This window comes from Bos grunniens, chromosome 1 (assembly GCF_055505025.1).
Source record: "Bos grunniens cultivar Pamir isolate PY7600 chromosome 1, Bosgru_T2T1.0, whole genome shotgun sequence".
Lineage (NCBI taxonomy): Eukaryota > Metazoa > Chordata > Mammalia > Artiodactyla > Bovidae > Bos > Bos grunniens.
Genome location: NC_141165.1, coordinates 60463840 through 60489882, shown reverse-complemented (window position 1 = coordinate 60489882; position 26043 = coordinate 60463840). Strand labels below are relative to the sequence as shown.

General features: G+C 35.4%; 1 protein-coding gene across 2 annotated transcripts; it reads right to left on the bottom strand.

Moving 5' to 3' along the window:
• On the bottom strand, positions 1 to 25725 carry SKIL (SKI like proto-oncogene). Of its 2 annotated transcripts, XM_086394077.1 has the most exons (7): positions 25668 to 25725; positions 22241 to 24008; positions 11048 to 11145; positions 9290 to 9522; positions 5569 to 5810; positions 5054 to 5278; positions 1 to 4383 (listed from the first exon to the last, which is right to left on the bottom strand). In XM_086394077.1, the coding sequence occupies exons 2-7, from the start codon at positions 23336 to 23338 to the stop codon at positions 4225 to 4227; spliced, it is 2055 nt and encodes a 684-aa protein (XP_086250203.1). In that variant the 5' UTR covers positions 23339 to 24008; positions 25668 to 25725; the 3' UTR covers positions 1 to 4224. The 2 variants fall into 2 exon arrangements, with proteins under 2 accessions (XP_086250203.1, XP_086250198.1); XM_086394072.1 differs by lacking the exons at positions 1 to 4383; positions 5054 to 5278; positions 5569 to 5810; ... (1 more) ...; positions 11048 to 11145; positions 25668 to 25725 and adding an exon at positions 25293 to 25427 and having other exon boundaries at positions 15774 to 24008.
• Between the last annotated feature and the right edge of the window lie 318 nt (positions 25726 to 26043).

Here is a 26043-nt window from a genome sequence, read left to right as displayed (position 1 = left end):
TCAATTTCACTGGCATTAAAAGTTTTTATTTGGAATTTGATCCACAATCTATACAAGTTATTTACAAGGCATGAAAATGGAAAACAGCACAAAATACAATTGAGGTATAAGCTAAGAGCACAGTATGTCATGTTTCAATAAATATAATTCAAAATTTGTAAACTAAGTGACCAGATAGATGAGTCTTGTTTTATAGTAAAACCATATAAAATACTTATTTCACGTGAGGTAGAGGACAGTTTTGTGTGTCATGTAATGCAACCAACCACAGCAATTTTACCCATAAAACTGTACATCATTGGCAAGATTTTAAATTGAATTATGGTCAATGTAGTCAACAATTTGTTTCAACAGTTGCACGACAGATCTTTCATTTACTGCTTTCACAGATTAGAAATTCAGAAATAATTTAAGACTACTGTGTTGGCTTAAAATTATCAGGATAAATAAATACTTCTAACAGGATGGTTAAAAGCAAGTATATTTTATTTCTCCCAAACTACAATTCTCCCCAAGAGTTGTTCAAGATTTAGTAATTCTTTTAGTAGGATTTTTTTTTTAAACTATAACTACTTTAAGTATGCTGTGCTTTATTTTCAAGTGAGGTATCTATAGGAAAAAAATCTTATAAATTTCTTTTACATTCAACTAACTTAATACACTATTTTGTTTTCTAGGCCTAATTTTTTAATTTCAGTTTTTACATTTGTTCTCTTTAATTCAAACACAGTAGCACTATATAAAACATTTACTACTATCACTAAAAAAAAACAGGCTCCAAATTGCATTATGTAGTTTAAAATGGATTTTACAAAAAAAAAAAAAAGACTGTCCTTTTAAACAAGATGAAATATAGAATACCCATACAAATTCCTTCCAATAATGGAAATGCTTAAGTGTCTTACGCCAGGAAAAAAATTTAAGCTGTTTATTCAATCTCACAATGTATAATACAGCAGTAATGTGTCCCTTATTGCTGGCAGCTTCAATAAAAACTAACAAGTAGTTTTAAGCACAGAAATAAATGTACAGTATGAGCACAACTTTTCATTCTATTAATCTGTAATATGCTGTCGTGTGGATTAAATGCATAAGAGCAAATAAAAGTAAGGATTTTTTCCTAAGCAATCAAAACATAAGTCATTGAGTAGAAAATTTTAGAAACTGATCAAAAATCTTCAGCACCAGCTTTACTACTCATATAGGGAAATAACTTTGAGCATGTATTATATTGCTCAAGTTTATCATTTTACTTTCCTTCAAACAGAAACCAAAGATGTGTAAATGAATTGGTTGTTCTGTCATGACTTCTAGAACATATGGGTAACCAACCTGCAGGTATCACTGTACTCAGTCTATTACACCTACTTTAGCAACTGGTTTTTAATTCAATATGTACAAATTTTATATATCTCAACTGGTAATATATTAAATATATTATAAAATTAGCTCAAGAACCATTAAACATCCAAACTCTCCTGGACACAGAAATTGAAGCAAAAAAGTATGCCTTACAAAACTAAAGCACAAGCCAAACTTACATTATTGGTCAAATTCTTTCAAAGTGTTATTTGTGAAACCAGGGTTGTTCAGAGCTTCCTCAATGACAGCAGGTTTTACAATAGACTTGGTACCTTTTTCTCATCAAGTTTAGAATACAGAAACTATCATTATTCAAATTTAACATCATTCATCACCCAGTCAACTAATATTCTATCTTTTCTTCCTTTTAAAGATGCTCTAGCACTTGTGATATGTCATTCCTTTAACACAGCTTTTGAAAGTATTTTTATATTTTTCCTAAAAAGAAAAATATTATGACGTCTGAGGGAAAATATTCTTGCCTGATGAGCTGGCACCCAAAAGTTAACATTAAAACAAACTTTAAGCTAACAACCAACACACAAAATGGGCATGCAAAGAATAGAAGAATAATTATATGGATAAGATATTTTTAGCAGAGGCCACTTGTAAAGTATTACAAAGTCTCTATACTTTCAAGCTATGTTGTACAGTTTAACTTAAAATTACTTTTATCTAGAATAGGCATACTATTTACAATTGGCTTAAAAAAAAAAACACTATTTTCAAAGAAGTTAGAAACTGATGGCACATTAATGTATCTTCTGAAAAATGAAGACTATACAATTTCATGTGGCAAGTTTCCCTTATGTGAAGGACTAGAAAAAATAGTTCTTTATTCAAAGCTAATAAATTAAGAGCTTAAGACAATTTAAAGGTGATTAAGCATTGCTTAGAATTTTTAAAAACATATTTTAATGACTAAACAAATTATTTTAGATGTTTTGACTTGAAACTTCAATAGCTTATCATTTTAACTAAGTAACATAAGTAGATTTTGAGTGAAATAGAAAAATAAATTATACAGGCTTGAGTTTTACCTCCCAAAAACCTTAGCTGTGATGCAACTAATCCACAACTAAAACGAAACTGTGTCATAAATTTCTTTGTGTTTTTCTTTCTCCAGATAAAGGCAAATAAAAAGTATTAGAAGCATATGTCATTTTTAATATTTATTCCTGTATGTCATTTTAACATGTGTTCTTCCTTAAGGAGATTCCAAGGATCAACCAATTAAACTGCAGGGTTAACACAGTAAAACTTAAATGGAAAATAGAAAATACACATTTAGATGATATTCTAGTAAAGAAACTATACTTTGGGAAGTACAAAAATTCTTTTAGGCTATGTAAGTACCATTAAGCAAAATATGAAAATAACTGGTTAAATGATAACCTACTTACTTTTGAAGTTCTATACCAAGCATCTATTGTCTATTATGGGAAGAGTAAATAACCTCAACTTTAGCTGATTTATTTATAAAATAAATTTAGCTCTCAAGTAATTTCATATAGTACCATACACAAGAATATAAAAATTAAATTCATGAGATAACAATGTCAATTAATGGTAGCTTCAGGAAACTTTCTTTTAAAAAATGCATACTAAGAATTTTACCTAGTATCTTTTAAGCCAAGAATTAACTAACATGAAATTTGCCATTAATGATAGACTTTTCTGTGCAAAAAAAAAAAAAAAAGTGCAGAAAGAAGTTGTCCCTCCCCAAACTATGGAATTTCTGTCTTCTAAAAACTATCTAAAAATCTCTTAGTAGCAGATAAGTAAACTTCCCTATATTAACCTATCATACACTACTAGTTGACTGTAAATTCCTGATTTTGATATTAAATAATAATTGAAAATGGTCCATTCATGCACATTTGGTAAGACTTAACATTTAAACATACAAAAGTCCAAAATAACCTTCAAAGTGTTTAATATCTTACAATTTAAAGGAAAACAAATCCATTATATAAATTTCAGTACGACCCACAACTACATAAAAAACTGTACAGGAGGATTATGGATTGTATAGAAACCGATGTACATCAATGGGATCAGTTTTTCTCAAGTACATTAATATTTTCACAACACTATTAACAACATAAACAAAAGTTCAAAAATTACGACATTTTATTCCCTCTTCTAAAGTTGCTGCATAAAAAATTTTCTCTAAATATAACCACATTTAAACAGAAAATCTAATTATAACTGCTTCTTGAGTTTAGCAGCAGTATATAAGAAAGCATGTTATCTTTTCCCTTGGGGTGTGCTATAACCTCATCAATGAAATTCCTCTACTGACAAAATGTCTCTTAGGAGACATTAAATAGAAAGGAACTGATGGAAATTCATGCCACAAGACGAAACAAAAAAAATTTTGATTATAATAATGAGTATACTTTCAACTTAGAAAGGAGATTGAGTTAATGAAAAAAATGGACAACTCCTTGAGTAGCTCTATATATGAAATATGAAGCCATCATTGTATCTAAAATTGAGTCTAAAATATGGATAACAAAATTGATCAAAACTATTTTCCATCACACAATGCAGCTTTTAAAAAGTATGCAATTGTTAAACTGCATTAGAAATATAGGCATCATATCTAATAGTTGAAATTGCAAAGTATTGGTTTGAAGCTGGTTGAAAAGAAAAGTACAAAGAAACATACATTTTCATTCGTTTGGAAAATGTAAAAATTTATATACTAATATATAATCTCTTCACTTTCTCTGATCTACAAATGGATAGAATGCCTAGTTATTTCATGCAGCTAAATTGTTCAGAATTCATTTACCAAAGTAAACAAATAAAAATAAACCCTGTTGGGAACACACAGATGGATTTCTTTGAAGGTTTCTATTCTTTAGCAGTCTTTGATGATTTCAAAATTTGCAGCTTTAGCTCTTTTATCATCATCTCTAACTTCTGTCTTGCCTCCCGTTCCTGTCTGAGTTCGTCTTGGAGCTCTTGCCTATCAGCCTCAGCATGGTCCAGTCTCTGTCTCAGTTCTGCCAGCTGTGTGATTCAGAAGATTGTGTCAGTTTTTCATTCAGTTTTGGTTTTCCTTTACTTCTCACATCATGGCAAAGACCTACTTTCAATTCACTTTTTGCAAAAATGAACTATTTCACGCATAGTATAATCTCTTGAATATCCAATACTATTAATCTGACTTTGACATGACCTTAAAATGAGGGCAAAACAAAGGTCAAGGGAACTGAACACTCAGAACACTTTCATTATGCCTTACACCTCAGTATACCTTTTACCACAGCATGCTCAGATTAGGAGTTACTTGTTCATCTTTCCCAAGTTGTGAGCTACTGTGCACTTTTGCCCCAGGGCTTGTGAACATAGTAGGCAACAGTTTACGTTTGTTAAGCCATTGATTTGAAAGCCCATGTATTACATTATGATAACACTGATACTCAGATAGCTAGAGATTAGCAATTAGGACAACTAAACTACAGAAATCCAATAAAAATGTAAAGTAATGCAACAACCAAGATCAAAACAATCATCTTGAATGATATAGCATAAAATTGTGTTTAACAGAATTATCTATTTCAAAGTCTAGCCTAAATGAAACAAGTTTAACAAAAAGTAATTTCTGTAATAAAATTAAAGTAACAGCTTCAATTTCCACATTGAAAAGGCAACACTATACAAACTGTGTAATTCTTACCTGTGCTGCATATTCAGCCTCTTTATCTTTTTCTAAATTTGAGTCACAGGTACATTTTTGCTTCATTACCTGCTCTAGTTTTTTCTCTAAGTCTTTCTGTTCAACATAAAATTCTTCCATTCTTTGAGCATGTTCATTCTGCAAAGATTCAAGCTCTTTCTGTAAATTCTGCTGTTCTTCAGTAAGTTCCTTCATAGCTTTTGAACTACTCAACATTTCAACTTCCTGTAATTTAAAGAGTCACAATGTAATTTTTACTTTATTTCTATCACATTAAACCTTTCAATTCAGAAAAAAAAAGGACAAAAAGTATCTATTACAAAACTGAGGTGTCATATTAATTCTATACGTAAGTAGTTATCTTGAAAACTATTTTCTCTAAAAATTTAAAAGTATATTCATATTTCTTATAAGTATAAAACTGAACAATGTTAAATACATTTATAGCATCTCATCTTGAAGAATATGCAAAAGTATTTTTTCACAATGGACTATCATTTAAATAACAATTTTACCATCTGAAGTTGTTGCTTCTTCTGTAAAATTGAGTTCAATTTTTCCTGTTGTTTTACATAAGTTCTCACTACTTCTTCCATGATTTTTCCCTTATCGTCCTCACAAGTGACGTCTTTGACAAGAAGTGGAGATGAAGCTGCAACATCACAGTCAGTTCCTGACTTGCTTGTGTCTCTGGCTAAGCTGCAAGTGGTAGACTCAGGTTTCTTTTTGCTGGTAGAATTATTCGAGACTGATGGATCTTCCAAGGTAAAAAAGAAGTAACAAAGTATAAACACCACTCTGTCAAAAGTCACTAGAATGATCCATAAATGAAATTAAGAAAACAATTTCATTTATAAACAAAATAAAAAAATAAAGATACTTAGGAATAAACTTAACAATAGTAGTATAAAACTTATACAACAGAAACTATAAAATACTATTGAAAGAAATAAAAGACCTAAATAAATGGAAAGGAATCCTATGTTCATGGATTGGAAGACTTAATATTAAGACGATATCATGATCTGGAAGTCAGTGATCTCCAAAATTCCTATGCTGAAATTCTAACCCCCAATGTGATGGTATTAGGAAATGAAACCTTTCGGAGATAATTAGCTCATAAGGGTAGAGACCCCATGATGGGATTTATGCCCTTATAAAAGAGACTCCAGAGCGCTCTCCCACAATTTGGGTACATAATGAGAAGACCAGGAGGCAAACCCCTGCCAGACCAAATCCACTAGTGCCTTGATCTTAAGACTCCCCAGCCTCTAGAACAGTGAAAGGGTAAGTGTCTATGGTATAAGCTACCCAGTCATGTTATTTTTGTTATAGCAGCCCAAACAGACTACAATAAATGGTAGTCTCAAACTGATTCTACTTTTTCAATGCAGACCCTATCAAAATCTCACCTGGCTGTGTGGCAGAATTTGGCAAACTGATTCTAAAACTCATATAGAAATAAAAGGAAACCAAAATAGCCAAAGTAATCTTGAAAAAGAAAAACAAAGTTGGAAGACTCACAATCTCCAATTGCAAAGCTTGTTATGAAGCTACAGAAATCAAAACCATGTGTAGTACAGACATAAAGACTGGGTCCAGAAATAAACGTATACTTTTACAGGCAACTGGTTTTTAACAAAGGTGCCAAAACAATTCAATGAGTAATAGTAGCTTTTTCAACCCTGTTGGGACAACTGTATCTATATACAATTGAGGTTGAACTTCACATTTTACATAAAAATTAATTAAAAGTGGATGACCAAAGTAAGCAACCAAAGAAGGAACAAATTGGACTTCATCTGAATTTAAAACTTCTGTGTTTCAAAGGACACTACCAAGAAAGTGAAAAGACAACTGACACAATGGCAAATCCTCTAACTGGTAAGGCTCTAGTACCCAGAATGTACGCGTAACTCTTACAACAATAAAGAGACAACCCAACTTAAAAACAGCAAAGGATCTCAACGGTTCTTCTCCAAAGATTTGCAATCTTTGGACTTCCTGGTGGCCCAGTGGCTAAGACTCTGCACTCCTAATGCAGGCGACCTGGATTCCATCGCTGGTCAGAGGACTAGAGTCCACACGCTGCAACTGAGAGTGCACACGCAACTAAAGACCCTACCTATGTGCTGCGGCTAAGACCTGGCACAGCCAAATAAGTAAAAAGAGAAAGATTTGCAGTGTCCAATAAAAACATGAAAAGATATTCAGTACCATCAGTCAACTTGGAGAATTGCAAATGAAAACTATGAGATACCACTTCACAACCACAAGGATGGCTCTCATCAAAAGACAAACAATGACAACTGTTGGCAAAGGTGTGCAGAAACTGGAAACCTCAGAGACTGCTGCTAGAAATGAAAATGGTATACTGCTAAGTCACTTCAGTTGTGTCCGACTCTGTGCGACCCCATAGACGGCGGCCCACCAGGCTCCCCCTGTCCCTGGGATTCTTCAGGCAAGAACACTGGAATGGGTTGCCATTTCCTTCTCCAATGCATGAAAGTGAAAAGTGAAAGTGAAGTTGCTCAGTCGTGTCCGACTCTTCGTGACCCCATGGACTGTAGCCTACCAGGCTCCTCCATCCATGGGATTTTCCAGGCAAGAGTACTGGAGTGGGGTGCCATTGCCTTCTCCGGAAAATGGTATGGTTGCTTTGAAAAACAGTTTGGCAGTCCCTCAAGATATTAAACATAGAGTTACCATATGACCCAGCAATTCCACTCCTAAATATATAGCCAAGAGAAATAAAAACATATGTTCACATTAAAACTTGTGCTTAAGTGTTCATAGTAGCATTAGTCGTAACAGCCAAATGTGGACACATCCAAATGTCCATCAGCTGGATATTTGGATATGTCCACATGGATAAACAAAACAGGGTCTTATCCATCCACACAACAGAAAGTTACTAAGCCATAAACAGGGAAGAAGTGCTAATAATACATGCTATAACATCTACTGAGGAAACATCCTTAGTGGAAGAAGCCAGGCAACAGAAGGCCACATGCTGTACAATCATTTTATATGAAATGTCCAGAACAGGCAAATCCATAAAAACAGAAAACAGATTAGAGGCTGGTAAAAGGGGAGAGTGAAGACTAACTTCTGGATTACAGGATTTAAGGTTGATGAAATGTTCTGAAATTAATTGTGATCATTATACAACTTTGTGAATTTACTAAAAACCACTCAATTGTACAATCTAAAAGGATAAATTTTATGGTATATGAATTACACCTCAACAATTTTTTTAAAGCCTCTAGAATACTTTAGGAAATATAATATAAACATGCTATAAATGTATGTTACTAATTATTCTTTGCCATAGTTAAATCCAAGGAAAATCTCAAAATTAAAGTAAAAACTCCCCCCAAAGAATCGCAACTATCTATGAAAACAATTACATAACAAAAGGATTCTTCCATTGCTCTGAGAAAGCTGCAAGAATTGTTACATTTGCTTAAGCTGTAGGCAAAACTCTGTAGCTACAGAGAGGGTAACACAGGCAGCAAGTGAGCAGACATATCTTGTTTGGTCCACCATATTTTAAAAGGCACTCTAACTATGCAGCTTTTTTTTAAATGTCCAGCCAGCATTCTGCATTTATGCCATCTGCCTGGCTCCCACAGCTATTCATTTTCAATCCTTGTTTATTCCACAACTTAATGTCTCTGAGTCCTATACCTAACTACACTTAGTACACTTCTTTCTCTTTTTAATTGAAGCAGTTGATTAACAGTATCATGTTAGTTCCAGGTGTACAACATAATTGATTCAATATTTTTACAGATTATCATATATTTTTTTAAGATAATTTTATTAATCTATTTTTGGCTACCTATTGTGCTGGCTCTTCGTTGCTAGATGGGCTTTTCTCTAGTTGAAGCAAGTGGGGGCTACTCTTCATTGCAGTGTGCAGGCTTCTCATTGCTGTAGTTTCTCTTCTTGCAGAGCACAGGCTACAGGGCGGGCGGGCTTCAGCAGCTGCAGTTCCTGGGATCTAGAGCACACGCTCAACAGCTGTGGCACATGGGCTTAGCTATTCCCCGGCACCTGGGATCTTCCCAGACTTCAGAGTTTTGAAAGGTGTTTTTTTTTTTTTTTTTTTTAAGATATAAGCTTCAATTATTCGGAAAATTCTCTTATTAAAAGAAACCCTCTTTTTGAAAATGCTGAATAAATATGCTGATTAGGGACATGATTTTAAAAAGGTAATTTCTGAATCCTTACCTAAGTGGCTATATAATTCTTTACTTGCTTTTAGATCCATTTTCTCCTGTTCCTCCAGTGAGACATCTGGATAAGACACTATTTTTTGATGTTTCCCACTACTGTGAGGCTTCTCTGACTGTCTTGGTATAGATTTGCTTGCCTCTGTCTTTGTGACCTCTTTAGGCTGGGGTACAGCTGAAGTAAGTGACACGTTTGGTGCAACCACTTTATCACACATGTATAAGTAGTAGCTGAAAACAAAGAATGGCAAAATAAGATACATATTACATTTAGGTAAAAATATATTAACATCAATTTCTATAGCTAAACAATTTTTTTAACCAAAACAGATAATGCAACAATTTAGAAAATAAGGGTCTTAGAAAAGAATTCTTGAAAATGTCAGTAAGTAGTTGAGGCACAAAGAGCAAAATTATGAGGATATTTCTGTTATTTTGCAAAAAGCAGTTTCTAAACAATAAAAAGATACTCACTGAAAAGAAAATCAGTTTTCCTTCCCTCAAAACCTCATGAGAACTAAAACCATGAAGTACTTTACACAGCAGTTCAACAACCCTGAGTAGGTAATGTTTATGCCCAAAGAAAACAAACTACATGGTACTTCGGAGGACCATTTCCCTGTGTGCCACCCCTCCAAAGCAAGGAGCCCTTGCTCTGCTATAGTGAGGCTGACTCAGGCCACACTGCATGGCTATGGCCTGATTCACTGCAGCCCCAAAGCTTCCAGGGCCCTTCTCTCTTTTCAAGAAAACAATCAGTGTTCTGAACAATGCCCAGCTACTGGGCTATCCTCCTTGGATCAGACTCCACCACGCAATCTTCTGAAAATAGTTTGATATTTCCTACTTAATTTGATAAAACAGCAATAATAAAATCAAGCAAAACTAAGATCAAAGGGATAACCACCAATACCAATTTTGCTCAAAGCTCACATAAAATTGTGCAAGAGATTATCTGAGAGACCTATGGAACAAATTTGAGCTAGATATTTAAGTACCATATGATTAACTATAATCTGCTTAACCTTTAACCAAAAGATGCAACCATTTAAGTGACCTAACACTTCATCCTCTAAGTTCTAAATAATATCCTCTTATATTACATTTTCTTTGTACAGGACATCTATATTGTCCCTCTAGACCAATTACATGAATTCTGAGGGTGAAAACTCAGTATCCTGCAAAAAAAACGGACAGGTTTAATACTGCTCCAAAGCTTATTTCAAATGTAAAAGGAATAGAAGGAACTATATAAATGTAAGATTGAGATTCTCCATCACTGTGCTTGAGGAGATAAATGTGTACAGCAGCAGATAAAAGTCTAGGTTTTTTTAAATAAAAAGTTTATAATCTAAGGTGTATCTTTATTGAAAATATGAACATTGATTTTGAGGGGTGTGGCTACTATGAAAACCTCTAAGTTCAAAAAAAGGTTCATTTTAAAAAAATCAAAGTTGTACACCACACTCTTGGAGAGTTGGTTTACCTCTTGAAGGGAAGTAAGGAAAATTTTTAAACTTTCATTTTTTCCACTTTAGGGCAAAAAGGAAATAACATATTTCCAGGAAAAAACATAGAAACATACAAAAAAAGTTAATTCAAATATTCAACCTATTTGAACTCATTCCCTGGATTAGCAAAAAAAAAAAAAAAAAAAAAAACCACCCTAAAATGATATAACGAATTCCCAGAGCCTAGAAAAGCATCTGCTGTATAGATGTTGAATGAAGGAACGAACGCGCTAATACCCACTCACCTGGGATGTAAAAATGAATGTGTCTGAGAGACATGATCACCTTCCTGTTTTATAACTGGATACCATGACTGCAATTCCATTCCTGGTGGTGTATCTATCTGTAGAAAATGTAGAAGTGGAAAAGTTTATTGAAGGAAGATATGATGGTTAATCTTAGGTGTGTATTCGACAGAGCTGTAGGCTGCCTCTGGAGAACACTGACTAGTAAAGAATTATGTAATTCAAGAATCATCTTTGAATAGGGCAGTCTTTCTTTAAAATACCAGGTCTAGTCACTTAAAACTCAAAGAGACATTAACTACCTCATCACAAGAACAGCTTCAGCATGTGTATTAACATGGACTACCAGAAATGATTTCATCAAATATCATACTTATGGAATCTGTGTTAAAAATCCATTTTAAATAACAGTACTCTGCAAATGTACAGTATTTCTTAGCATACTACATTAGATAACATCCTACAGCAATACTTTGCCAAATTTCGAAACCACTTTGTCTGCTAACACTTATCAGTAAACCACATTTTATCATAAATAGGAAAAGCTCTTTTTAGCCTTGTACTTGTAAATAAAGGAAAAGGAGAGGGTAACTGGCTACCTCAAAGTTCATGATAAGAACTTTATATCCTGCTGAATTCTAACAAATAGCTTATTAAGTTAGGTACAATTATCTCCACTTTACAGATCAGAAAACTGAGGCTCAGAAACTGAGAAAAAATAAATAACCTGTGGTTACTAACTTCCTCATTTGGTTTGTTTTACACGTCTCCCCTCCCCCTACATACACATATTGGGAGATCAACATTTTGTTAAGAATTATTGGGCAAAGAATTTAAAAGACTAACAAGGCCATAAGATTATAGGGAAAAGAATAATATTTTGAAAGGATTTAAGAGGTGAGCATTGAGTGAGGGCCTCTAGACTCTATATACAGAGTAGAATTTGTTTTAAAACTTCACAATCCTGGTCAAGTGTTCTAAAGAAGTTCAGGATCTGGGGCAAAATCAACTGCTTATTTATAAAATACAACAATCATTTGTTTACATAATTTCTCAGCCTATAGCTTAGTTCTACCATAAATTAGAAGGGGAACTGACTAATGGCAACAGAAATACTAAATGATAGATGCCAGGTGCCAGCTGACAGCCTAAAGAGAGAGAAGAATTACAAGACACAAACACAAAAACTGATTCAAAAAGCAAGACAATCAGAGGGCTTTCTCATACACAGGCTAGGAAAAATAATATATCTCAACTGTTCCCTATCCTTATTCCAACAGAGTGTCTAATGTTTAAGAAGTCTTGAGTCAATATGACATAGTTATAGTCAATATTTATACTCATAAGTAGTATACCATATATATACATATTCATACATACACTTAGAAAGACTGAAAAGTATTTGGCATTTTAGATTTTAAAAAAGGTTAAAGTTTTTAAAAAAGACACAGTGCTGAGAAGAGTAGTTTCATTATCTAGAAAACTCATTTAGGCAGAACATTTTTCACCCCAACACTGTAATGAAAGAGGTGTTAATGAACAAAAAGCTCATTCTAACAAATCAATGAAATATAAGATCAGCTCAAAATAAATGAGAAATTCCTTTTTAGAGGTCATTTGTTAAATTCATTATTTAGAAAATAAAGAAAGCTCCACTTTACATCAGTTTTATATCTGAGACATCCTGGATGTACTACCGCCCAAGAAATCAACAGTTTCCAGATTTTTTTAATTAAAACTATTAAAATTGATATTTATATTTAAAAGTTTTTACTATTATGGATAGCTGGATTTTAAATCTTCAGAATAACAAATTCTAAACTTCTTCAGCCAAAGATCTTGACTTCACATCTGACTCAATTTTGATCATGTTCATTTCAAAATTCTATAGCTTGATAAGTTTGTATAAGTTTTACTTTTTTATTCATAATCCACACTCAGTATAGTTTTGCTTTTATGATATCTCTAAACTTCAAATGCCACCTTAAATAACTGTTAGCACATTCGTTTCTATTTAAACACCCATCCCTCTCTCGTTTCTGACCTTTGTTTCCTATTCTTGTACCTACCCACGAAGAGAGACCCAGAGGAGGGGGTTCTTAAAAAAACCTACCTTAAAGATCATCTAGTGCAGTCCTCTAGCAAATGTTTGAATTTCCTATACAAGACTCCTGATGAGTGGTTATCTGGCCTCTGCTTAAGTAGCAGCTTGAGGTCAAGGACTGTCTTAATTACTTTCTTATTTTCAGTACCTAGCACCACGCCTGGCAATGCAGTAGAGACTCAATAAATATTCGTTGAATGAATTCTGAATGACAGTGTAGCTCATTAAATTCCCAGGGTGGCCCCCTTTAAGGTTACTCTGCTACTAGTCCTTTTCACATTTACTAATACCCCTTTATTCCATGAAGTGTTGAAGAATCTCAACTGTCTCTGGGTGCATTTTTAGAGATCCGATTTACAAATTAAATAATATAAATGATGGGGAAATGCACAACACTAACCATGATAAAATGTTGGGAGTTAATTTTACCTAATATTCTGTGGTAAGCCATAAACACATTTACAACAAATTATCCTAACTGCATGTTAAAAACAATTAAGAAAAGAACACAACAGAACATTCACAGTCATGCCAGATTTTCTCATCTATTCTGCATTTGTGGCAACATACAAATTAGGTCGTCAAAAAAATAACAGTATAATTAAATGGCACAGCAGTAATGCTACTACTGATCAGGAATAAAAATGAAACACCAAGATACAGCTATTGCCTTTTCTTTTACCTTTCAATATGAGGGTAATTTATTCCCTTCAAGTAATTAAACACTAAAACAGACTACATTACATTATTTGGCAAAGAAAAGAAATAGATCACTTAGTAGCTCAAGTTAGAGCCTTAACATTTTAAAATACTTTTATCGTTCAACTTCCCCATCATTATCTACCACAAAATGAACAGATGGCATCCTCATCTGAAACACATAAGAAAAATTTCAGGCATGATTTCATTCCTAAAGTTCTTTCTCTAAGTCATAAAACAACAAATACGTCTAAGAAAGCAAAATTTAAACAAGTCTAAAATGTATAGTAGAAGAATTAATTTTAAATAAGTAAATATTAGAAAATGTTTTACACAAAGTTTCTCTAAGTTTCAACTTAACTGTGTTATGTATACATGACCTTTTAATAATCAGGTTTCCTGATAAAAGAACTACTGTATTTCGGTACAATGCTTATTAGTCTCACAATGACAAATAATATAGAAAATCTGGTTTCATTTACAAAAAGACCAATAAGTATTTCTGTCATCACTTTGTAGTAACAAAAGCAATTTCATCCACTCAGCACCGTTAGTACATATACATTCCAATTTGCACTAAAAAAATATATAGACAAATAAGACAAAAACCCTTTAAAACTCCCAGACTTATCTTCAATAGTGACATCTGATTTTAGGTGGCACTCTTAGTTTCTAATTATAGTGGCAGATTAATATTGTGATCTTTAATTAAATCCTAATGACAAACATTGATGAACTGAAGTAATCAAGACAATATCTCAAAGTATTGATGGGATTTTAAAAGTTCCCCTCAAAAAATCTGGATTAAATTTTTTTACTATATGGGAAAAGAATTTTTTAAAATAGAATTTAGGAAGACAAAAATTAATTTTTACATTTTGGTATTTATAAGTCAGTATATGTATGAAGGACTGGTAGATTGGTAAATTTCATAGTCTATACCTATTTCATAGTCTATACCCATATTTCACACCTATAATGGTGTGCTTCCATTAAATAAAATATAATGCATATTAAATACACATTATTTTATACAGCCAAACATAAATTGTTAGCAACCTTAGTAAATACATGACTGAACACACTGTTAAGCAATAACTCCTTAGGTATAAAGCAAATGTCCCTACCAAGTTCATTATGTATAATACTAAGACATTCAAGTGGTCCATAAATGATTTCAGGACACTAGACACCCTACCACCCTATCAGACAGCTGCCAACATACTCTTACTGAAAGAAATGGAATCTCTCAGAATAGGATAAGGTTTCCTCAATACTTTCAACATGTTGTGAATGAGTGTTTCAACAACTGAAATAGGAATAGTGTTACAAGGTAGCATTTTAAGGCTTAGTTTTGTGCCTCATTTCACTGTAAAAGTAATCACTGTAATGATTAATTATAATTATTAATCAACCTGATACAAACCTGTAACAATATGATCTAAGAACTTCCACTAACTTATCAAAGATGATCTGCAGGAAATCATGGGCTTCCCCAGTGGCTCAGTGGTAAAGAATTCGCCTGCCAATGCAGGAGACGTGGGTTTGATCCCTGGAAGGGGAAGATCCCCAGCAGAAGGAAATTGCAACCCACACCTGGGAAATCCCATGAACAGAGGAGCCTGGCAAGTCCACAGAATCCCAAAGAATCAGACACAACTTAGCAACTAACAACCACAACAAGCAGCAATCAGCAATCAGCAATGTCTCCTGCTACTCAACACTACAAAATTGTGTCATCTACCTCATAAAGCCAATTTTAGGTTTAAAGTGCTTAAAAACACGCACAGGAAAAGCAAAGGCTCACATTCTTATGTGCAATTATCATTTAAATCCTTCATGGAAACAAAGACATGTAAAAATCAGTAGTATAACATCACTTCCTTTTCTATCTGAACAAACTGATAAAAATCGTGTTAATTTCTGGGACTTAAAAAAAATTAACTTCTTTACAGTGGCATTCTATGGTGTCTAGTTCACTTAATATTGCAATTATTTGAAAATTTACATGTCACATACATCCTTTAACTAAACTATGTGTCAAAAGTTAATCTATGTAAATGTAAGGCTTTGCTTTTTTATCCCATTTCAGGATATATGCTTTTAAAAAACTGAGATTATTTTGACCTTCATATAATGTAAATTAACATCAAAATGTAAACTATTTTATTATGTGCAATAGAATGCACTTTTAAAATTTTACTCTATTTCATGTATTTTTAAAGTGGTGATGACCCACTAAATTGACTTCCTTTACATCCCCCCATCCTTCTCAACTGAGGTTCTCAAGAGACAAGCCTAAATTCTGCAAAGTCCCCATTGTATGCATTAAATTAACTTCTCTCCGAAGTACTTAGAACAGTACTATATACAATCTTTCTAAAGGGCTTAATTCTCCTCAGAGAACCCCAGATGGGAAAGGGTATATAGATGAAAAACTGCAATTTGATGACTGCTGCTCTAAGTGCAAGTTCTACAGTTTATCCAAATGTATTATTTCAACAATTAGTCCTAAATTAACAAGCGCACTCTACAGATAATTTTGCACAGATCTGTAATACAAAGCATTACAGATATAAAGGAATAAATTCCCATGGTGGTTATCACTCCATGGTAAAATGATGAGAAAATTCTGTTTTCTTCTTTGCACTTTTTTTAGGATGTACTATAATGGGCCTATAGTGCTTCCATAATCACACCAAAAAACCTTTTCAAAAAGGAGTAAAAGCCTTATTTTTATGTACCAAAGTGATTTTTAGTGAAGTTTAATTTTTGTATTCTTTGTCCCCAAAGATACTCAAAATACACACTTTTAAGGTTATTTGAAACCGTAAAATAAATTCAATACCACAAATAAAAACAAAATGCTATATTGCTTTAAAACTAAACTGTTTTCCTCCTTGAAAATCACTGGTAGCTTTCTACGGCTAGTAAGACTTTTCATTCAGTCTTATCCAAACCTTTGTTAAGCATCTACCACCTTCTACATTTAGAAACTACAGGATGCATTCCTGGCCCAGGGAGCCTCCAGCTAGTCTTTACACACACACTTCTGTGACCCATTTCTAAGTTTCAGAATCAAAATGAGTTTTAAACTAACTGTGTGTGTGTGTGCTCATTCACATCAGTCATGGCCAACTCTTCGCAACCCCATGGAGTATAGTGCACCAGGCTCCTGCATTCACAGGATTCTCTAAGCAAGAATACTGGAATGGGCCATCATGGCCCCCTCCAGGGAAACTAACTTACATCTGTCCTATTCAATACTCTTTCTGCCTAACATGGGGCTATACTGTATTTAGTGATGGAACTAAACCACACCCTTAAAAATGGTTAAGGTTTAATTATATATTCTTTAGGTTTCTTGTAGTCAAATAAAATCCTTACATTACTTTAATGTACATGTAACATACATGAAACCTCAAAAGAGCAAAATTTTACACATGGACAAAATATATATTCCCACACTAATTTTACCTCTTTACTTGATCAAATTGAGTCCTGGCTCCATATGTTCTGCTTTCAGAATTCTAAAGGCATTAAAATTATCCAATTCTTGCTTTCCTCCTTATTCTCAACTGGCATAAATTATAACATATGCATAGCTACAAGAACACTATTGGCTGACTATGCACTGATTCAGGCCTATCCCTTTTCTTCAAAGTTTTTAAGGAGACTTGATTTCCTTGAAGTTTTTCAACATTTCTCAGACCAAAAGGATAAAGTTTTTTTAGCAGAAGACTTTTTAAAAATATTAACATTTTTAAAAGTTCTACCATTTTTTAATGATAAAAATGAACAGACTATATTTCTAAACCATAAGGGGGCACTATTCCCAAAGCCATTCTAATGATTCCACTGAAATGTCCCTATAACATATTTTATAACAAACTTGTTTTATACTTTCTTCTTGCAAACTTCATTTTGGTAAGTAAACAAATATCCAACTAATATAATTACTGTGTACAAACAATTAATGTGAGATACATTTGAGCCCAATACTCAGTTATCTTACTTAGAAATATCTTCAGATACTTCTAGAAAAATCAAGAAAAGTGGGGAAAGGAAAAATCCAAAATTACATATTAGTAAATATTTCAATCATAGTTTGAAGTATCATCCTATGTTTCTAGACTCTTCAAAAATACTTTTACATCCACTCCCTCATTTGATCAGTTGTCTTATTCAATAGTTTACTTGCAAATTATATGTTTATTAAGGGTTAAACCATCATTTTTCAAAATAAAAAAATCCCAATTATTCTAAAATACAGGGTTGTCTCTTAAAAATTTGTTCAGTTTAAAAAAGTTTCCTTTTCCCTGAGTAACTGACATGCCAAGCACTAGACTAAATTCTGGGAAAACCCAGAATTTAGAGTCTCTAAACCCATTAAGATAGTTGTTAATTTTAGAAAGTCAGACAAAAATATTCATACTGGTCCCTTCTATGAGCACAAATACTTCATTTGATTCTGAGCTTACCACCACTTGATAAAAATTTATGCTAATCATAAAATGCAAACTACGCCTCTGATGTAACAAATTACCATCAAATCTATCACAATTAGTATTTTACATATTACATATTTTGTCCCAACACAACTCTTATAGTTACCCATCCTCTCTAGTGTATTTCCTTCCCTCATTCAGGTTTGTACTAAGAAACACACTTCCTAAACAAAAGTAACTCTCAAAAATAGCTTACAAGAGGGGAGAAAGTTTTTGTAGTACTATTATTCCAAATGACCTCTACAGAAATGAACTGTAAGAAAAATGCAATACTAAAAGTGAAATGTTGAATAGACTTTAAAAGGAAAACTTCTAAGTTGATATCTTTAAGTAATCTATTCGCATCACAGATAATTCATAGGGCCTTTTCCCTAAGTAGGAATAAACACTATACTATTTTACAGTCAAGTCTAAATGCTAGAAATCTAAATTTTAACTCCTAAAAAAAAAAATAAGGGCATAAATCATCTTTACTTAGTGATCTGGAGATTGTTGGCCACATGCTCTAACAGGAAAGAATCACCTATAAAGATCTTATCAATTGACTACAAATAGGTTTTTCTAATGTGCTTGAAAATAATCCAAAGTAAACATTACTCTTCAAATTTTATTTACAAATGATCAGTTTGCTTGGCAAACCTTTTTCCAGATAGAAACATAAGACTCAACAAAATCAGAATTAGATCAAATAACACTGGAAGCTTGGAAAAGAATCCAAGCTTGGAAAAATTATATTCTTGCATATATTTGCACACTGTAAAATACTATAATCATTTTTATAATAAAAACATAAAAAACTCAAATGATATGAAGAGGTAGTTTAGTTTTTATAACACCACTTTGCAAAGCAAGCTAGGCAGATCTAATATCAAGTATTATTTCTTGTGGTGACCTAAGAAAGAGTTCAAAATACTGTTATCTTTGGTGTCTGCAAAGAATAGTCAGGTCTCCACTTAGAACACTGACCATATCCCACTTATTTCTCTCATCTAAGTCCTAACTATGCAAAGTCAGTATAGTTATGCAAATAGTTTGGTAACCATTACTAATATAACTTTCATCCTTAGAAATAATTTAACAGTTGCTACATTTCAAACAATTGCCTACTGAGTTTGAGGGGGTTTTTTTAAAAGCAAGAAAACTGCTCTTTAGCTAAACATACCCAATTATATTAGTGTTCAGATTAAACCTAAGGCCCTTTAGATAAGAACTTAATATATTTAGTATATTCTTTAATTTTTTAAGCATTTTAAACTTTTTGTTTTGTATTGGAGCATAACTGATTAACAATGTTTTGATAGTTTCAAGTTGGTGGCAAAGGGACTCAGGCATACATATACATGTATCCTTTCTCCCACAAACTCTCCTCCCATCCCGACTGCTACTTAACATTGAGCAGAGTTCCTTGAGCTATACGGTAGGTTATTCTTTAATTTTTTTAAAAAAAGTCTATTTTGACTTTTTAAAATGAACTTCCTCTGGATCTATTTGGTTTGTTGGGCAACCAATTCAATGACTCATAGAAGATAATGAAAAATGTTCCCCAGTCAAAGGACCTTCTCCTTACTCCCTTCCCAGTAAAATACCTTAGTCTGAGTCTATATAAAAGTTAGTAGAGAGCTTAAGAACCATTATACGAAGGTAAGTTGACAAGAAAAGTTAATGTTTCTCAAAATTCAGTTTCTGCTATGGAGTGTGCTTTAGGGAAAAGTAGTGAAAATTTCTAGACTTCAAGTCAGAAGACCTGCATTCAATTCCCGATTCTACCGTCTTATCAGTTACACAGCCAGGAGCATGCAACCCATCTGGGACTGGTCTCTCATCTGAACTTCAAAAAAGAACTACTTTAACATGTTTTGAGGAACGTATTTCCAAAATGTGAAGTGGCAAGCACACATTACTATACATGAACTCCCCCCAAACTTCTTTCTGAAAGGTTTGATTATTGAAAATTTTCTTAAATTCTCTTAAATTGCTTAAAATTCACATTAAATTAGAAAAAATACCAAAATATGCCAAAAACACTGTAGCAAATACTGCAAAAAATAACATAGTAAAAAGATGGCAAAAAAACTCACATCTTCCCCAAATAAAAACTGAATTCAAATTAATAAATTCTGATACAATAAAAGGACTACATCCAGATGAAGGACGGTTTCAATTTTAACCAAACCCTAGCACATTCAGTTTCAGTTAAGTAAATTCATCACCTTTTTTTTTTTAACCTTTATCATGGTTCTCAGGTATTTTTTTCTCACAAACACAGAGCAAGAACATTAGGCAAAGCAATTTATCCCCAAAATGCTTATGTCAGAGCAATCAAGATCAGACCAAGAACATCTGGCAAACAATGTGGCCACCTATGGACATATAAGAGTTCTAGTTAGGTTAGGGCAAAATACCATAAATATTAAGGGGGGGCATTCCACATTTTGAGAATATAGACAATTGTAATAAGCACAATCTTCAGCTTCTGACCAGGCCAGTTGTAAGCAAGTCCAACAACGTGAGAACTGGCTTGAGGTTAACTATGCTTTAAAATCAGTTAATAATGGCACCAGAACAATATAAACTTATCTAGTAGCCACAGGCGAGGAATTTCAAAGTACTGATGCTTTGGATTCAGCAAGGAGCAAACTACCCTGAATTCAAGTCTGAAAGTATCTTCACTGGGCTTCTGAAACAAATCACTGTCTTAGAACTACATTGTAACTAAATGTCCCTATTGGGAAAACTAAATTTCCCAAAAGGGAAAGACACCCTATTGAAGCACAGGACACTCAACCTTGGGTTCTTGTCTAAGCTCTAGTCTCACTATAAATAACCTTCAGTCATTTAGTACACTTCATTCATTTCTTCTGTGAACGAGAAAAGATAGACTATTTGAAGGAATAAAAAGCTAATTAACAGTGGAAAGATTAGATTTTTACCATGAAATACAGCCACCTTTTTTGTGGTACCAATAAAATAAAATCATGTATGTAAAACTATTCAAGAACAATGCTTGGTACGTTTTAACAGTGTTAGCTATTATACTGATTTTATTCAAGTAGGAAAATATTTTAAAACCAGATCCACACACTGAATATTTAATAGCCTAAATCTTATTAGCCAGGTATTCAAACTCTTGGAATGAAGATACTCATTTAGCCTATCAAATAACGCAGTGAGAAAATAATAACTTTAAAATCTCTTTGCTGGTTGTTTTTATATTCATGTTTATTTAATCTAGAATAATCTTTATTCTAGCTGTCATAAATTTTTAAATTATTCCTCTTTAAAAAAATCTTGGAGACTAGAATCACAAAGTCTTCAGATCAATCTGTCTTTTGCATTTGTTTCCAATATTGATGAAGTCTGAATATTCAATTACAGAAACAATGTCAGAAATCCTAAATATACCTCTGAAAAATGCTGTTTGGAGCCCATTACCAGAATTGTTTTGGCTAGCAATACACCATTTGCAAATGGAGATAAGACCAAAGTGTAAATTAAGAGTCCTAAGAAAACAACTGATTCAGTCATCAAAAGGCAAAATGTGTGAAAAAGAAAGCGGACTCAAGAAAAAAGCCCCAAATCCTCCACTCCCTGCTTATATAACGTTGGGAAAGTCACTTGATCTCTGAGCCTCATTCTCTTTATCTGTAAAATGGGAATAATCCCATTTCTCTCAGCAGGTTGTTTGGAACATCAAATGAGAACACACACAGGAAGCACTTTACAGCCTAAAATGTGTAATACAAACATCTTATACAGATCAATAGTTTTTGCTGTTGTTGAATGAGCAGTAATACTTTAAGTTAGATTCTAAATATACAATTTCAAAGTACACTATTACCAGTGTTCAAAATTCCTACTTAAAAAAAAAAAAAAAAAACTTGCCTTGGATTGAGTCCTCTTCCCATTCCTCATGCTAAATTTCTCCTTCATTTCTTCTAAAATTATCTTCAGTTTCTTTTCTTCAGGTGTCCCCAAGTATTTTTGGTTCACATGAAGATAGCAATGCCATTTGGCTGATTCAAAGCCCCAGTGGCAAGTCCTTTTGTCCGGTGATCTGTGAGAATGCATCACAAACGTCTGGGGTGCAAACATTCCACAGCACTCCAGACACTGAATACATGGAGCATCTGGCTGAACATAAAATTGGGGTGCAAATAAACCCTGACATTTGCCCAAGCATTCATGTTCCACTTCAAAGGCACTGCCAGTTTCCTTCAGCTGGGCCAATGAGTTTTTTGCAGGTAGTATACTACCATTTTGAGGAAAGGTGCGCGGCCGCAATAAAGCGTTACATAGTCTTTGTGCATCGGTTAATGTGATCAGCCCACAGGATGGGGCATTGAATGGAAGTATTCCCAGGACCTTTAAGATATGAAGCTGGTCTGATGTACATCTTGAGCAATAGATGTACAATTCATCACACACTGTATTTATTTGTTGGAGTGAAAATTCTCGGAGAACAGAATTTAGGACTTGGGGCAAACAGAGTCTCTTTTCTCCTCCAACCTGAAAACAAGAAATAGACTCCCCTTCCAACATAGTCTGGGTGAGTTCTGTGGAGCTATCAGAAGGGATGAGCAGTGGACCAGGAAGAATCTGAGGAGATGGAAGAGGCAGAAATACCGTAGGTGACATGCTTTCTTGGGAATACCGAGCAGAAAACGCTGCTGGTCCACCCAAAGAACTCTGACTACTTAAATGGAATTGTGCCAAAGTATGTTTCAAACTAGGATTTAAATGTAAAGGTTCAGGCACAGAGGCGCAGGTCCTCTTGACATGCTCTTCGTCGGTTTCCATTGGTGTTTCATAATCATCCAAGTGTTCCTTCTTTACTGCTGGCAACTTGTTTATCATCATTTTTCCATTTGCATGAATGTCTGTCATCATCTTTTTCACTGGAGGGCTGCCATCATCTTCCATCCCATTCAATTTTTTATTTAAGCTCTGAACCAAGGAAAAATTCGTCTGTAGGTTTTCCATTGCTAAAAACTATTGTGTTAAACAAGTAAGTCTGAAATTTGCATTATTATTTAGTTGCTTATTTTAAGAGAGAGAATTGATGAATACCAATACTTATGGTAACTTATTCTCAAAGAAAATTTAAATTTCCATAGAGAGATCCCTACACTACTCAATAGATTTTGCAACTTTGTTTGGTTCTGCTAATACTTCAGTATAAGTACTGCCAGTGCTATAAAAAAAATTATGTCTAATAACAAAGAAAATAATTTTAAGAGGCACACCTCCAAGGAAACCTTTTTGTTTTTTTTAATGTTCAGGTATATGTACTAAAATCAAGTTACCAGTTCTCTCAATTCAAGATGTCCATGCTCAGTGCAACAGTTTGGTTTAGTTTTAGGCACAACACCCAAAAAGTTTATGCTTGTGTCAAAAATCACTTGTGTCAAAATTATGCACCCAAATTTAGTATTTGGCACCAAGGATACCAAAAAAGGGGGGGAGGGGTGGATATCTTCTCTAAAAATGATGATCTGTTGGTCTGTGTGAACAAAATGAAGGCTTGAATAAACCCTCACACCAGTAACAAGAGACTCTGACTCCACTTGAACTTCTGTATTAAAAATGAAACCTAAAGAAAAATCTGCCCAGTTATCTTCAAGGATTACTGTTCATTCTTCTTTTAATTAATCTGGAAGAGAAGGGGGTTGAGGAAGAGTTACATTTGAATTTGTTCCAGAGGCCAAAGGGTCAGTTTGAAACTAGTTTCTTAATCTTAAACTGAGTTCACTTTACCAAAGGTGACACTTGAGTGATTTCTTTCAATCTAACACCAGTTAATTAGAAGTACCTTCATTTAAATCGGAAAGCAATTTAGCAAATGAGTAAAGGGAGCAATAATATCCCTCAAACGGGAGAGGTTTACTCCAACCCAGAAAAGGAAAAACCTTAAACGGATCAATCATCTCACCCAAAACTCAGTACTAGAGGTTTTTTCTCAATTATGCAATTTTAATTAAAATAATCTATTTTAACTAAAATAACCTATTATTCCATCTCTTAATTAAAAAACAAACAAAAAAACCCACCAGTTTCATCTAAAAATCAAACACCAGTTATAACACATCTACCACACACAAGTCACAATCTTAAGTGCATAATTAATCTAGTCAGTGTACGTTATTTTTCTGGAATAGCTATAGGCAAAAATTAGCTTTCCCTTTAAAAGGTTAGTGAATTTGCTTAATGGAAGCCAAAAGCTATAGACTCCACTCCTGGGAATCTCCATCCTTGAATAAGACTAATCCGGGACAAAAAGCACAAGGCAGACAGACCTCACAAAGAATGCAAATGGAGGAAGAGGGAAAAAGCAAAGATTCTTCTTCCACTTCCTTCTTGAGAGAAAATCCAAAAAAAATCTAGTAAACAGAAATTTTTGCTAGCCAAACTCCCAGCAATTTACCTTAAAACAGACCCAAAGGGTTAAGTACCAAGGCCACTAGCCAACGTACTGACTTTCGCCCACCACAGGAACACCTCAGCCTACGCAGGCCAAGGAAGAGGGCAGGAGGCATGACTTAGAATGGGGAGCCCTCAAACCCTGAAATCCTCGGCCCACGCAAAGCCACTCACCCACCTTAAACCCAAGGCGGAGGCGGGGAGAGGACGGCAAGGGACCCGGGACGCCTCAGGCTTGCAAGCGGGTAGTGGGAAGTGGAGGAAAAGGACTCCCCAAACCCCGCCCCCCCCGCAGTCTCGGAACACCCCGGTGCCCTCTCAACACCGCCCCGCTAAGGGGGCCGCAGGCAGGACTGTGGAAATCCCCCGCGCACCCTCTCCCAGGGAAGTTCTCGGGTGTTACCCGAGCACCCCTAAGGCTGCACCTCCCCTCGTCTGCCCAGGGCAGAGGAGAGAGGGGTCAGCGGGCGGGAGGGGCGACGAGCCGGGACCTCCCAGTCGCTGAGCGCCGACCTACCGGGTCGAGCCCGGGGCATCCCCGCGGAGCGCAGACGGGCGGCGGGCGGGGGGCGGAAGGGGACAGTGACGGGCGTCCAGGGTTCGGGGTCCCGACGGGTCCAGTCAAGTGCAGCACCCGGCCACTGCCGGCGCCCATCACTCGGGATAAGCGAGGCATCATCCGCTGTAGGACACCCGGCCCGCGCCCCCTCCGTGGCCCCGACCCCACCCGGGACCCAGCATCCGGACCCCCGACTACGGCCTCCGCACCCGAGGAAGCCCGACGAGCTTTGTTAACTCCCCTTGACGCCCGGCGCCGCCTTCGGGCGCCCCGGGAGCCGCGCGCCCCTAGCCTACCTCTGCGTCCCCCCCGCCCCGCAAGCCGAGGCCGCACCTGTGCCCGCCGCCGCCGCCGCCGCCGCCGCCGCCGCTCGCCCGCTCCCCTTGGCTGTGCCGGCGCCGCTCCGAACCCCACACACATCGCTACACACAGCCCTCTGACGTCACCGAGCCCTCGGCCCGCCCACGTCACTGCGGAGACACACGGCTTCCCGCAGACGCCGCCGCCGTCTCCGGCCGCCCGGGGGAGAGCGAGGGCGGCAGTGGGGGGAGGGGAGGAGAGGAGAACTGAGCCAGCGGCGGCACCGCGCGCGCAAGCCCGCCGCTGCCGCCTCGCGGCTCCTAGCCCCTCGGGGACGCGCGCGCCGTCTGCCCTATAGTGGCTCCCTAGGGCTCCCCCGGCCCGTCGTCTGGCGCGCGCGCCCCTCCCC